Raw genomic sequence first — 14,971 nt, 5'->3', positions numbered from 1 at the left:
AATACACTCTCTCCCTCTTCCTCCTGCTTCCTTTCCTTCTTGGTCTTCAGCATCCAGCCGCTCTGCTTGTTCCCACAGTTTGTCTCATGTAAACATTAGTCACTGCCGCTGACCTTGTGTGCGGTATCTCCTCGACGTCACAGCAATGCAACCGTCGATGACACAGAGCAAAAACAGAGATGCATGCCTGCAAACAGATACTGACCACATGATCATGGAAACCATCGTCATGATGATTTCATTGAGGATGCTGAAGAAGTCGCACATGATTCTCCCACGCTCGCCCATCCTGCCCATACAGATCCCGAAGGTGATGAAGAAGCCAATCAAGCCTCGAAGAACAAACAGTGGAGTTAGTTTACAGCAAAAATAAACACAAACAGATGCTTGCAGGCCAAACCTGTTGCATACATGAGCTATGAACTCACCAAGAACATTCATGCCCCATTTGTATTCCAGTTTTTTCCTGTTTACTACTATGGGCTCAGTTTGGTTCGGTGCTGCCACCGCCACCTGTTTCAACACCGTCTGCACCTACAAGAAGATCCCAGGCTGATCAGTGGCTTGGACAACCATCTCAGCAGCTGGAGACTTAACTTTCAGATGTGTTTAAAGAGAAGGCTAATGGAGAACAAGAGCTTCTAACATAAAAGACAACAAAGAGACATAAAAGAGTCGAAAAGGCTGAAAGGGGAAGGAAGATTTCTTTCCACTTTAACATTCAGGCTTTTTATGACTAATGAATCCCTGATCCTTACAAACAAAAGGACCAGTAAAACAGAAATTTAAGGAGCGGTATAGGGGGAGAAAGGAAAAGAACGGATGGATTACCATGGGAAAAGACAGGAATAAAGGGGTCTACAAGGTCAGATCTGTCAGCATTCACCAGCAGATTCCTCACTAAGGTAAGTGCAAATGTGGCAAATAAAAATATGTCACTTTGCCAATTTAACAGAGAGAATTTAATAAAGAAAGTTCTTTTTTTTTTGAAGAGAATAACCTATGCTTCACTTCAATTAGGTTTGCAGACTTTCACTTCTGCACAGTTCTCTTAGGGTCACGCCGCAGCTTTAAATCAGTTTCAGGTGTGGATTTTGTTTTTTTCCCCGTTTGTGTTATGCTTTTTCAGTTCTGCTGACATGTTTGGGACCAGTGTTCTATATAAGACCCAATTTATTCCCGGTAAACTCCACAATGGCCACATTTGATTCTTCAATAGTTCAGGGTCTACTCAACGGCTTCATGCTGTTCGGTCAGTATGAATGCGAAACAAAACCAAGTAATCACCTCTCCACCACCATGCTTTATGGACGCTTTTTGGAGTGTGTTGTTTATTCCGAACACTGCGCTGTGAATCATTGCCAAAGGTATTTAATTGAAGCTAATCTCTCCAAAGAACAAAGTTCCAGAAATCGTATAATTCAGAAGTTGCTATCTGAACAGTGCTGCCATATTCTTAGTCTTTCCATGTCTATTTTTTGAACAAAAGCCACATTTATTCCTTTTTCTGCATGTCAGGTCATAAAATTTATATCTAACATTCTAACTGAGATTTTCAGAATCTGACACAAGGGTCTAAGAAGGCTGCGTAGCCTGAATTTAGGGAGAATGTGAGGAAAGACCCATTCCATGAGCGTCTTGTTCTTGTGAGCAATCTTTATGTAGAATAACAGGCTTTGTAAACTTTGAAAATCTTCTTATAACTTCTTACTAAACTGTCTAAACTCCTGCTTTAGTAAAGATAGCCACAGGTGTTGATTAAGTTGTGTTCATGATAAAGAACATTTTCTGAAATTTAAAGCATACCTACTTAGTGCAAACGAAAACATGAAGACTTTCAGGTATTTTATTTTTAAGAAAAAGCTCTTGTAATGTGAATGAACCATTCCCTAGAAATACCAGGAGGTCTTTCAAAGAAAATTTTTATTCTTCTTTTAAACTGATGCACAGGCATGCTTCAAATAGCCGAAAAACATCTAAAGAGGACCAACAGTAGCTTTGGTGTCTGTATGACAGGTTTGCGAAGGAAAGGAATTCAAATGAACAAACACAAAGGTAGGGACACAATAAACTGGATTGCAAAGGTAATATGACTGGCTAACAGGCATGCTAACTTATGGCATGAAATGTATATAAGAAATCAAATTAACAGTAAGTGTTAATTAACAACAACGCATGTTGAGTACCTGTTGGAAGCAGGCCTGCACCAGGTTCTCCGGAAAGAGGTTTCTGATCAGGTCCAGAAAGGCGTCCAGGCTGCTGACCTCCTGGTTTTTTGTTCCTGTGGATGACGTGCTGCCCCTCAGTTTGGGGTTCCCTGGGTGAATTCCCAGAACCAGGATCACTCCCAAGACTGCAGCTATTACAGTGGTGGACATGTAGTACACCATGGCTCTGCTTCCCATCCTTCCACTGGAGCGAGCGTCAAGACCAGCGAGACCTGAAGCACAACATAAGGGTACGATACCATTCCTTCACCAATCAACGAGTGATGATGTAGAGCTGAAGGCAATCGTTTCTGCTCAGACTTGAGATGAAATGGCTCTTTTACAGTCAGTGACAGCACTTCTTTTAGCTTGTGTCTAAGTTGCAGAAATTTGTTCTTCGGCTGCTAGAGGTCTTGGACTTTGTTCAGCCTCCCTAAAGAAGAGCCAAATCGCCGCAAGGGGCCTTATTATATGCAGTAGTGCCTGCATGTAGGTTTCTTCATATTGGTGTGATGCTGAGCTCCTGCAGCTAAAGGAGGCCCAGCTGGTTTCACTCTGTCTCCTAATGAGCAGAGTATAAAGCGGGGTGTGGAACTGATCTCAATGCCTCATGGCCACTTGGGTGGCATGCATGTTGAAGGACACTTATGTTTTGGTGTCCTTGCCCATTTGTTTTAGGAATAAAAGTGTACAGTATTGAGGTTTTAGAGAACTGATTGCTTTAGATGACTGCCTATATATATATATATATATATATATATATATATATATATATATATATATATATATATATATATATATATATATATATATATATATATATATATATATATATATATATATATGAGGGAGGGAGTCAGTAGAGTAGCTGTCTTTGGGATGGAGGCTTTTAGGGAAACCTTTATTGTAGCAGGGCCACCTTTCATGAATTAAATCTTATCATCAAACAATGAAACATTTCTCTCTATTACAGCAGAAATCAAGTTTTCTTACTACAATTTGTATTGCTTTAGTAAACCTTTCTTACCAGTAATAAGGCTGGAGATGATTAGAGGCAAAATGAGCATCTTTAGCATCCTCATGAGGATTTCTCCAGGAAAGGAAATCATGGTGAGAGCAGCAGCATCTTTAACCATCATGTAGCGCAACAGCATCCCAAACACTGCTCCCATGACGACACCTGAGGAAGAGGTGATAGCAAACACCAGTTATTTCCCAAACAGTTTCGATTAATGAAAAAATTTAAATACGGGGAGTAATTTTAATAAAGAAAAATCATTTTCGATAATATAAATTCTTATGAATAACTGGTCAAGGCAGTTAGAGTTGAAAGTCGTTAATTAGTTTTCAACAGAAAGGAAATTATGGTTTAAGTAAGAGTGGGATCCCTCCTCATAAGTCAAAATTTAGGAATAAACACAGCTTCCACACCTGTTTAGCAGCAGACGAAAAAAAGAATCCAGATTTTCCATGTAGTTTACAGCCCTTGAGTGGACTCATTGGCCAGTTGTTTCACATCTGAGATGTAAGGGTTCGCTGACTAATGAGAGCCATCTACCGTAATGTAAACAACTTCATATCTTAGTTTAAATCTTAGTGACAAATTACAGACAAAAAAATAACACACTTCTCGACTTTGCACGGACTTTTTTTGTACAAGAATGCAGCTGTGGCGAAACACACCAAAGTGTTTACAAAAGGAGAGTAAAGACAACAACAAGCCGACAAAGTTTTGTGGGAAAATGATCAGGGAATGTGTAAATCTTGATTCAAGTTAAGCAACGTTTGCTGCAAAATGAGATTAACAGGAGAAAACGATAATCTTGCCATTAAAGGGAGACTTGGTTCTTGCACAGTGACACACATATAACCTTAGGGAACAGCCTGAGCCTAAATGTCCAAGCCTACCAAGAACAGTGAGTCCCAGGAGCAGGTTGTGAGTATTACGGCTGCAGTGGCCGGCATCCTTATACGCAAGCTCAGTATTGTCATCTCGAGAGGTTTCTTCTTTGTCCTTCTCCTTTTTTGTGTTGGACTGGTTGGCTGTCGGCTGATTTGTCATCCTGCCTGTGGAAAAATTAAGAGAGTTGAATTTGTTTTTTTGTTCTGTGGTTTCTTGCTACAAAAAAAACCTTGGACTTTAATCTCATAGTGTGTTGCATTAGTTTGTTTTACTCACTTAAAATATATTATTTTATATTATCTTTTAAGATGCAGCCAAATAAATCGGTTTGGTACTTACAGGAAACCCCAGTAGTACATACTGCGGATCTTTAAGGATAAATGTGGGAATACTTGGAAGAAGGGTTTATTTAATGTAGGCTTTATTTGAGCACTAGTCTAGGGTCTTTCTGAATAAGGTATGCATGTTTTGCCATACTTACCTGTATTTGGGTACTCCAGATGCCCCCCAGATTAATGACTGAGTGAATTGTCACATTTGACAATATTAGAAGAATTATAATGTAAAGATAATAAAGAATGAACATAAAAAAATTAAACAATAAACACAGTCTCTCCAGAAAACACACTTTGTTTGAGATGACAGAATATACACATAAATGTGGATGATGTGTAGTCAAAAAGAAAATGTTAACCTCTTTCCATATGCTTCGTAATTTTAGGAGAAGCCAGATAACATTTTCATTACATAGAGTTATGCCTCAAGAAAAAACAACTTTGTCAGAGTGATTCGATAAAAATTTTCCTTGTACTTGTTTCAACATTTCTCCACGTTTTGGTGGCTCTGTAAATGAGGGCCACAACCCCTGGCTGTTTTGCAAATCATTTAAAGGAGAAAAAAGGGGAAAGAGTCCAGCACGCAAGTAACAGCTACAAGCACATAGCTGCAGAACAAAGCATGATGCCCTTTTAGAGGGAGTTGGTGGGCGTATGCTTGGACTCATTGACCTGCCAACAGCATCCTACATATTAGTGTTTGGAGGAAAATTTGTAATTTAGAAAGCGCTGTGTGAAAAAAATCGTATTCAGAAACATTAATATTTGGAGATTTTACTGAACTGACAGCGTACAAATAGGGTAAAAATGTAGTTATTTACAGGGGGCATACAGGCTATTTTATTGGAAAAAGTGTAAGCAAGCATTTAGGTTGACTGCAGGATACCTGGGTGCCAATAGAATTACTTCCATGGTTTACTGACAGGGTTTTACATGTGAACTAGACATGGCTACAGTTCAGTTTGTTACCTCATACTTACAGAGTTCCTACTCTGTGGGGTTATTTTGTAATAAGGTAAAAACTCATCTTTTCAACATAGCTTTAATTCAACTTTCTTTAAGTACTTTGTGTCCTTCATCTATTTTTATTTTATGCAGCAGTCTGCAATTTATGTCTTAAAAGATGGTATATAAACAAAGATACAGAGATTATGTGTTGTCTCTTCAAGTTATCTATGGGATAATTACTGAATAACTACTTAAGGGGCAAAACTAATTGTCTGGTCTTTACAGTGCACTATAGGGTATATGGGGTACTTATGGGTGTTCGTAGACAAGGGCCAACTGTCCAAGAACCTGCATGTTAGGTTGATTGGACATGTCAAATTTCCCATAAGACTGAGTGTCAGTGTGCATGGTTGTCCATCTTTGAGTGTCTCTGTGTGGCCCTGCAATGGACTGGCGGACCGACCAGGATGTACCCAACCACTCGCCCATTCACTACTGGGATAGGCTCCACTCCCCCCAGACCACATTAGGGAATAAGCGGTTACAATAATGGATGGATGGAAGATTCCAAACTCATTCCCGAATGAAAACTGTGATCTTAATAAATATTAATATGTGCAAGTTATAAACATTAGTTCACAATGTCACTATCACTTTATATGGATTTATAGTTATACATATGCATGTATATGCATATATATAGAGAGAGTTATATGTGTTTATATTTATATTATTTTTGTGGTTTGTGGGCTGCTCAGTGGCGCTGTAGGTAGCACTGCTGCCTTGCAGCAAGAAGGTTCTGGGTTCAGTTCCTGGTATTTTGTATTTTTGTGAAGGGTTGACATTTGAGTCTTCAAGCTGATTAATCGTAGCAGCAACTTTTCTCAGGGTGTTGTCTGGCCACACTCACTGTCAACAAATCAGCCAATGAGGTTACACTGACCGGCACAAGGCTTCGCCTCTTTCAAATACTCCAATTTTATGTGTAGATTGAAGCTCAGTATTTTAAATAGTCAAGATTCATTTTATCTAACAGGTTCCAGCACTTTCTAAAATGAGTGTAAACAACAAGTTGATGAGAACTGAGTTGATAACTTAAGGTTTTTAATTAAACTGAATGTTGGGTTTTACTGCGTAGAGCTGGCCTTGGCCCCCACTTATGGCCTGTTTACTGGATACATCTTCTTATTATGATACGCTCAGGTACAGAAACTAACTCATTAGTTACTTGAGTCTTTAAGTTTATTATCATTAATGATGATTGAAGAATAAAATACTGTCCCAGTAAACCTGTCTAGAACCACCACTTGGGTTACCTACAGGGTACCTAGTTACAGGATACCCTTTGTGAGTCCCTGCATAGTAGCTTTTGGTATCAGAAGGATCCTCAGGATTGACATTTCCCAACTTATATTATACCTAAGCTGAACTTATGGGTACCACATAAGTAAGAGACCGTTTTTAACCACTATCCTAGTTTTCTGGTTCTTTTTTTAAGTAGGAAAACATGAAAGAGCACCTATATGTGCACAGCATGAAAGTGCTGTATATGTTTATGTTCCTGATGATTGTAAACATGCATGACTCTGTATGACCCAAAGAAAGGAAACAAAAACTATTTGCTAAACAGAACATGAACAAACAACTCCAAAGATGTAATCTGTTTATCTTTACTTTCAATTGGACACATAAAGTCCCAGAAGCTGCATATGTCATGGTATGGAGCTGCTAAGAAAATATTTAGGTCATAACTGTAGTTATGATGAGCGAGCATGTGTGTTAACGGTGGTTAAACAGTTTTTTAGATCTGGGAGCTGGCTTTGCTAACCCCATAGGCTGAATATTTTAAAGCTAAATTGATGAAACAACCTTTATTTATGTCTGGTTATCAATATATTTTAAATAGTTGGAACAATTCAGAGTGATAATTAACACCAAGCATACAGTTTAACTTTAGTGCCATCCTCACTTTCAGTGTAAAGTCATGGCTACTTTCCAACATGGAGGGAAAATCCTTAGAAAATAAACAACAGAGCCCCATCAATAAATTACGATTGACACATTTATAGTTTTCAGGGTTTTTTTTTAAATCCTGTGAAGTTATTTTATTTAGACCTAAAGTCATTGGGGCTTTTGTTTGCAAACTTTGTAGACCATTGTAGACCACAAACTATCCAGATGGCAACTTGTCTTACAAGGAAAACATGAGACGCTAACATTTCATCTAAGAGAGGTTTAACATCTCAGGAGATGGTGGAGTCAAAGAGGCTAATAACAGATTGCTGCGCTGAGTGCTATTATATTTTTTTCATCCACTGGCACTTCTAAATATTCATTCTCGAAGGCAAGTTGATAATTTTCAATCCAGCACAAAGAACTGGTTGTCCCATATGTTCCCAAAAGACCACATGTTCTCAAACTGCAGGTTCACTGGTGGCTTCTATATTTTCCAAAAGTGCATTGGGAGGGAGACCTTTTCATTATTGTGCTTCTGTCTAAGATATTTTCTGTCTACTGAAATATTTGTTTTTGCGAAGGATGTAGTAAGAGTGGCCCAAATTATCCTGAGTTATCTCTGTAGTAATGCTGCTACAGGCTTAAGCTGCTGGAGGACATAATCACCTCTTTACCTTCTGCTACCTTCTCCAACTGCTCTCCAATTAGGGATACCTGCAGGTTTTTACAGCCATTTATTTTACATGCTATCTGTTTGTTTTGTCTTCTAAACCTGGCCTGGGGTTCTTTTAGCTGTTACATTTCCCTGACGAAGATAAGCAACCGCTGTTAAAAACTTCATATTTTATTGTTATAACTTAAACACTTTATCTCTTTGAAAAAGCAACTAATGGAACGAATGCTGCAGCCTACACAGTTATGCACTAACTTTAGCAGTGATTATCTATTGCATGGAGCCCTTAAAGGATCTACAGCCTGTATTAACTCCTTAATTTAATATAGAAAGTATTACTGCTACGTTTGTTTTTTATGTCTGTCCTTTCTTCTCAAATCCCCGGTTTGTGGTTGCAGATGACTGCTAACACTGGGGGAGTTTTCCTTTCCACTATCCTCTACATATGTTCAGTATGAGGGATTGCTGCAAAGTCAACAACACTATTTAAAAGAACTGTCCACCGTTCATACATGGACATTCAGGTGGAGGGATTTCTGCAGTGTGTAAGTGCAATTGGGTGGGTTTTATTAAAAAAGAAAACTTTTTTTTAATGTGAAACATCTATGAAAATTGGATATATGCAAAAGTTCCTTTAAGGCAGGCATCCCCAAACTCGGTCCTCGAGGGCCGCTGTCCTGCAGGTTTTAGATGTTTCTCTGCTCCAGCACAGCTGATTTTAATTGATAGTTGATTAACAGGCTTTTGCCCTACTGCAATCATCATAATCAGCTGTGCTAAAGCAGGGAAACCTCTAAAACCTGCAGGACAGCGGCCCTCGAGGACCGAGTTTGGGGATGCCTGCTTTAAGGCAACATTTGTTGTAAATCAATGCAGTATAAATAAGCTAAATTAAATGAAAAATGACTCGTCCCCTTTGATCGGTTACCCACGGCTCAACCTATTTTATTCAATGCACAAACACTTTATTGGTTCCAAAGGGAAAATGAATATTGTGGTAACTCTCTATATATGTCGATAGATGTTGGCAGGAAGGATCTCCTCTCTTGCAGTTGATCTGGAGAAGCCTTTGACTGAATGTAGTCTGTTAGTGTTCTTCTGAAGAGAATTATCTTCATAAAATGAATAATATACAAATTTTCTCTATTAAATTGTCTCTAGAGGTTCTAGAAAAGTTCCTGGAACAGAGCTGGTCTTCTTTCTTGGCAAATAAGATTACACTCCTCACAACAGACTGATAAAAGATGTCCAGCATGTTGCTACAAACACTTGAAGGACCTAACCTTCCTAAAGAAGTACAGTCTGCTCTAACCCTTCAGGTAGACTGCTTCACAGTTCCATGTCTGTTTATAGTCCTCCACTACACTTCTTCTTCCATGGTTTTGACAGCTTTGCACTTGTTCCTGTTTCTTCTTAACCCCTTGAACCCTACGGACCCACCGGCGGGTCCAGCTGCTACATGACCTCGTAATTTTACCAAACCCCCAGTATTGATGTAAAAAACATATTTGGCACAGTTTGGTGACATTTATGGATAAATGTGCCAAAATGGCCTCTCCGCCTAAGAAATTTCTCACTAATACCATTCTAAAATAAATATGATTCATCTGATTGAGTCCAAATTTGGTATATTTTTACACAACATTTAGATTTGAAAGTCTGTACTACTTTTTTGTGCTATAAATAATATTTTGGTAGTGTTTTGCAATGTTTATTTCAAAGAAAATTTTGGCGAGGTTCAAAAAATGCAAAATATTTTTTATTTTGTCCCTAATAGTTCAGGCAGGGTCAAAGCTACAATGGTGCTGACCAGAAAACCATTCTATGACATCTTACCTTTACAGACGTACCAAAAGTTTCTTCTTAAATCTAATAGCTTTGAGGCTATATGTTATTTACTTTTGTGTGTTTTTGTCAGGCAGAAATTTATTTATACCCCCTTAGGGTGTAAGAGGTTAAACCTACAACCATCTTCTTTTTCAGTTCATATTCCAGATGAAAAGTTTGTTTCCACACCATGCAAAAAAGTCATCCACCAGCTCCCTGTACTTATCTTCTTATCCGTCTCTGATGCTCTCAATAACTGCAGAGTCATTTGAGCTGAATTGTTCAGACTAGAAAGGTTTTGTATCCTCTTCAGAAGAAAAAATCCTCCAAAGTAAAGCCTCATGAGGGCATCTCGATCAGATGCAAACCCCAACTTTGCTGACTTTGATGTAAAGGAGGATTGGGTCCATTTGGAAGTCCTCTGGATTACTGTAGCAAGCAGCTCTGTTTAACTCCTTAAAACTGGGCCAGATAAGGCTATAGTAGCAGGTTTATTCAACAAAACCAGACCTCAGATTCAAGACGCTATAGACGTTTTTACATAAGGGGATTTTCTGTATTTAGAAGGGAGGCTATCAACATCTGTCCAGTAGGAGCTTGGAGTCATGCCACAAAGTTTTGTTTAAAAATTTTTTGCTTTACAAATATGATTCAAAATGATGGGTTTACACTTTCTGGGTTTTCTGGAGAAGGGAATACCAATCCCACATCAGGAGGTATGCAAATAATTTAATTTAAATACCACTGTGGAAGAAATACTTGGGCTTGAAGGAAAGAATTTGACAAAAAATTATCTACAGGCATTTATTTTAGTAGAAGTAATGATTTATTCAGTAAAAGACTCTGTGAGCTTTTAGCCTCGTGAGACCATCCTGATCTCGTGAACTTTCAAGATTTCACTTGCTAATCAGTCTGGAGACTCTCAGTTGAAGAAAATTTGGAGCCGTTCACCAAACGAACGTCCAATCAGCGTTGACTTTGAAGCGGGTTGAGGTGTGACGCAACGAGAAGCGCGACAGTTCAGTCTAAAGAACATGGCAGCTTCAGCCGATGAAACTAGCGTTAGCGTGGCTATCGAGCAAGTTTTATCGGAATTACAGAGTATTTCTTCACTGAAAGAAGAGCAAAACACTGCTCTGGAGGCTTTTCTCAGAGGAAAAGATGTTTTTGCTCTTCTCCCGACTGGTTTCGGCAAGAGTTTGATCTATCAATTGGCTCCTCTTCGTCGTCGCTCTGTTACGTTGCTTCGTTGATCTGATTGGTTTATTTGGCCCGTCTATCACCAACATAGGCCAATCAGCTAACCAGTATTTTCGCCCCTTCCCAAAATTACTTCAACGGAAGGTTTCCAGATGGATATGCGGAGCAAATCCATCTGGCGGAGTCAGGTTAGTGAGCTTTCTGGGTCATGTCAATATACTGTGTGTCTCAAATAGTAAAAAAAAAAGCTGAGTGTTTAGGAGTATCATACACCATGCAAGCATTAGTTTTTGATAACATTTTTCAAGTAACAGAGGTTGTTAATTCAACCTTCTTTAAACCAAATGTTCAGAGATTCAGTGATTTCATATTGGTTAGGAAATGCACCAAATGACACCGCTTTGAAATGCTAAATAAATAAAGAAGTGTGAGAGGACCTCCAGAGTAACCAAAATTGTAAGCGTCGAGTGACTATACAATCATCTTTACAGGAAAATGTGAGACTTGTTAACATGATTAGGGAATCAGCCAATCACTTAACAACTGATCCCTTCATGCATCTAGATGTGGTAAAGAGGAACCAAGCAGTGCAATGAAGAAGTCAAAGCATTTAAGCTACTTTGAAAGTGAGATGGTTGTGTGTGCAGGAAAGGCTGCGCCAAATATTAAAGAAATCTCTAATCTATTTAAAATTTTATACCCAGATATCCCCAAAATGTATAGAGAACAGACAAACGGTACACTGCAAAAATAATCTAGAAATAAGTAAAGATTTCTTAAATTAAGTGTATTTACCCTTACTTTGAGTAGGTAAATAAGATGATCTGCCAATGCAATGAGTATTTTTACTATTAAAATAAGATAATTAGATAATATGCATTTGTATTAAGACAATGCAATTGTGTTTTCTTATTTTAAATGTAAATGGTCTTGTTCGATTGGCAAAGTGCCTCACTTACCTCCTCAATCCAAGAAAAATTTCACTAATTTAAGAAAAAAATTACTTAATAGGATTTCAATTTTTTGCAGTGTACAGTTACAATTTGCTGTAAACAAAATAAAAGTTTAGTGCTTTTAGTGTAACAGAGACAATTTGTCTATGAATGCATCATAATATCACTTTCTTTATGTGCCGTATTTTAGGTAAAGATACATGGGGGGGATATCCCTTAATTTCTGTTTATCCAAAACACTTCATCTCTATCCATCTGAAATTAAAATAAAAATAACTTACACTTGCAAAAAAAGGAGTAAAATTATTTAAAAAAAAACACCTGTAAATCAGTATTTTTTTCTTTTCATCATAATGCACCGTTTTTGTGAAATGGGCCCAAAAAACCATCCAGCTAGAAAAAGACTAGAAACTGAAAAAGTCCTCCAAACAAAACCCGAAATATTTGCCCAGTTAGCGTCAATATAAATAAACACATCTACGGTAGTCAAATCTACTGAGTCTGAATAAATAATAGCAGTGTTAACCATTCATTATTTTAGCGAATGACAGAACAGAGCAGAAATCAGAGAGACCTACTGTTTTTATCTTCTTTTAAGGATTCATCTCCACGCTTTCATCTCTGCACCTCTATGCTGTCTGCAACGGCTGCCAGTCCCAGAACTGATCTGAAATTGTGTATTTTAGTGCCGGCGATTGTACTGCCAAGTTTCAGTCAAAAGAGATGTAATCCTCCGTGAATGGAGTTATGAGGAGAGGAGGGTGGAGAGAGGAGGGAGGGGTTCCACTGTTGTAGTCATTGCAAATCCTCTTTCCAGTCTTAAAATCATTCTTAGTATGAACACTGTTTGGTGATGTAAGCTGGCCACATGGTCATACTTACACACATTTGAGGAGCCATGCACAGAGGAAAAGGGAAAAATATTTAGCAAAAAGGTAGTTACAGGCAGATTGATTTGACCTGGGGGATTAAAAACCAATGCTACAAAGGCGATACATAAAGAATCAACGAAGATGGTTGAGATGAAACATTATCCTGCCAATGGAGCAGATAATAACAAGTCTAAAGTACAAATGCATCAACATTTTTTTCTTTGGGCTTTAGGATATCTCAAAATCTAAAAAAGCAGTAATCGAGCTGTCAGATGGTCCTGCTGATTCTCAGCTCTGTTGACCTCTTTAGAGTGTAAATGCTTGCCTGAAAAGCCAGAAATCAGACCTACAACCAAGACAAAAAAAAAAAAGAGCAAAAGTAATATATCTTATTATATCTTAGGATCTCTGATAACTGAGAGAAATGAATTTAACCAGGTTCAAATCAAGCAGCTTAAAGTAAATCCTGGATCCAGGTATTATCAGTCAGCTGATTGGGGTAGAAACTACGAGGTAACATCATATAGATGAGTGTAAATCCACCCACAGTGCAGAAAAAAACTGCCATATAAAAGGTAAAGTAGATGAGGACGGTCAGTAGTGATTAAATGACCATCACCTTTCATAACAACCCCAGCAGTATATATTCCTCAGGGAGCTCACCCTAATGCTTGTGTACGCAGGGTGTGAATAAGCCTGTTTTGACTATTCCAAATGTGAACCTAAGTTGCACATGTTGCTTATCAAAGTGCTCGTCCTCCCTTTACTTCCAATGCTTTTTCCCCCATGGATGCATCCTGATCTCCAGTCAGTCCCAAAGTCAAGATAGTCAACCAAAAAGATATATGCAGCCATACAAATTCTGCAGTTGTGCTGAAATCCAGCACAGAATCTGCCAGGAAGAATAGTAGGATCAATATTTCCTATTGGCTCTCTGATATTACAGGGTTTACAAAGTTTATCTCTGATTGGCCGATCATGATTGGCTTCTTACTCAGCTGAGCTCTGACAAAAAGGATCAGAACCTCAACCAGTAAAATTTTCTGCTTTATTAAATCAACCATTTTGGATTTGGTTGTAATCTTTATTTCTCTTTGTATCGTATTCTTTTTCTCCATTTGTCTAAACTATGTGTAAAATTCCTGTTAGATGGTTTTTCATTTTTTTCTCCACCCTAAAACATCTCTGGCATCCTTCATTAAATGTTGGCTATATTTCTGATTCCGTATCTGAAACAAAGAGGGCCTGGGCATCCAAAAAGCCAGGAGACAGCAGTATTCAGAGGTGCGTAAAGCACCAAAACATGTACTCAAGGAAAAGTAGCACCACTTCAACATGTTTCTATTCAAGCAAAAGCAGCAAGTAGCCATTAAAAAAATACTATAGTAAGTGTAAAAATCTATTTGGTGAAAAAGCTACTCAAGTACTGAATAACTGTTTTACTATTAAAAATTATGGAATTAGACAGGCCATAATATGCAAATTCCTTTTTTTAAAAGCCTGAAGGAAAGCACTTCATATGAATTCAAAAAAAGTAATGAATATAAATAAAAAAATAAATGGAAAACAAACATAGGTAGAGGAAACAGCTCTTCAAATCCATTTTTAACATAAAACACATCAAACCATTTTTACAGTATATAATGTTTGTATGATTGAACTACCTCAAGTGACAATATAGACTTTTTAAAGTATAATTCCTTGACCTCAATGTCAAAGAAGTGCCAACATTAAAACACCACAATTGCGGTTAAACTTTAACCATCTGTGTCTGCTGCATTTCAGGTTAAAATATGCAATTTTTTATACAGTAAATTTACTCAGGGTGTGTAAAGTTGTCAGAAATTGTTCTCAAGTAAGAGTCGTGAAGTATAATGACTCTGACTTAAAAAGTAGAGTGCAGTAAAACTATCACTAAAAATACGCTATTGACAAAAGTTACTCATGTAAATAGAATATATATACACTATATTGCCAAAAGTATTTGCTCACCCATCCAAATTATTGGAATCAGGTGTTCCAATCACTTCCATGGCCACAGGTGTATAAATTCAAGCACCTAGGCATGCAGACTGTTTTTACAAACATTTGTGAAAG

The 14,971-nt window shown here is 37.9% G+C and overlaps 1 protein-coding gene across 4 annotated transcripts in view; it reads right to left on the bottom strand.

Moving 5' to 3' along the window:
- The window catches only part of slc1a9 (solute carrier family 1 member 9), a 43,830-nt gene that overhangs the window by 17,070 nt on the left and 11,789 nt on the right, over positions 1–14,971 (bottom strand). For 2 of the 4 annotated variants that reach the window (XM_038295214.1, XM_038295213.1), the window contains 5 exons: positions 4,116–4,274; positions 3,235–3,387; positions 2,187–2,440; positions 429–534; positions 206–332 (listed from right to left, as the gene is read on the bottom strand). In XM_038295214.1, the coding sequence (XP_038151142.1) occupies positions 206–332; positions 429–534; positions 2,187–2,440; positions 3,235–3,387; positions 4,116–4,269 (794 nt within the window). In that variant the 5' untranslated portion in view covers positions 4,270–4,274. Of the gene's footprint in view, positions 1–205; positions 333–428; positions 535–2,186; positions 2,441–3,234; positions 3,388–4,115; positions 4,275–12,580; positions 12,730–14,971 lie in introns of those variants that run through there. The other 2 variants (XM_038295215.1, XM_038295216.1) reach the window with 2 other exon arrangements.

Source organism: Cyprinodon tularosa, unplaced genomic scaffold, assembly GCF_016077235.1.
Source record: "Cyprinodon tularosa strain WSP-4 unplaced genomic scaffold, ASM1607723v1 ctg352, whole genome shotgun sequence".
In the NCBI taxonomy this organism is placed as follows: Eukaryota; Metazoa; Chordata; class Actinopteri; order Cyprinodontiformes; family Cyprinodontidae; genus Cyprinodon; species Cyprinodon tularosa.
This window is presented reverse-complemented; position numbering and strand designations above follow the sequence as displayed.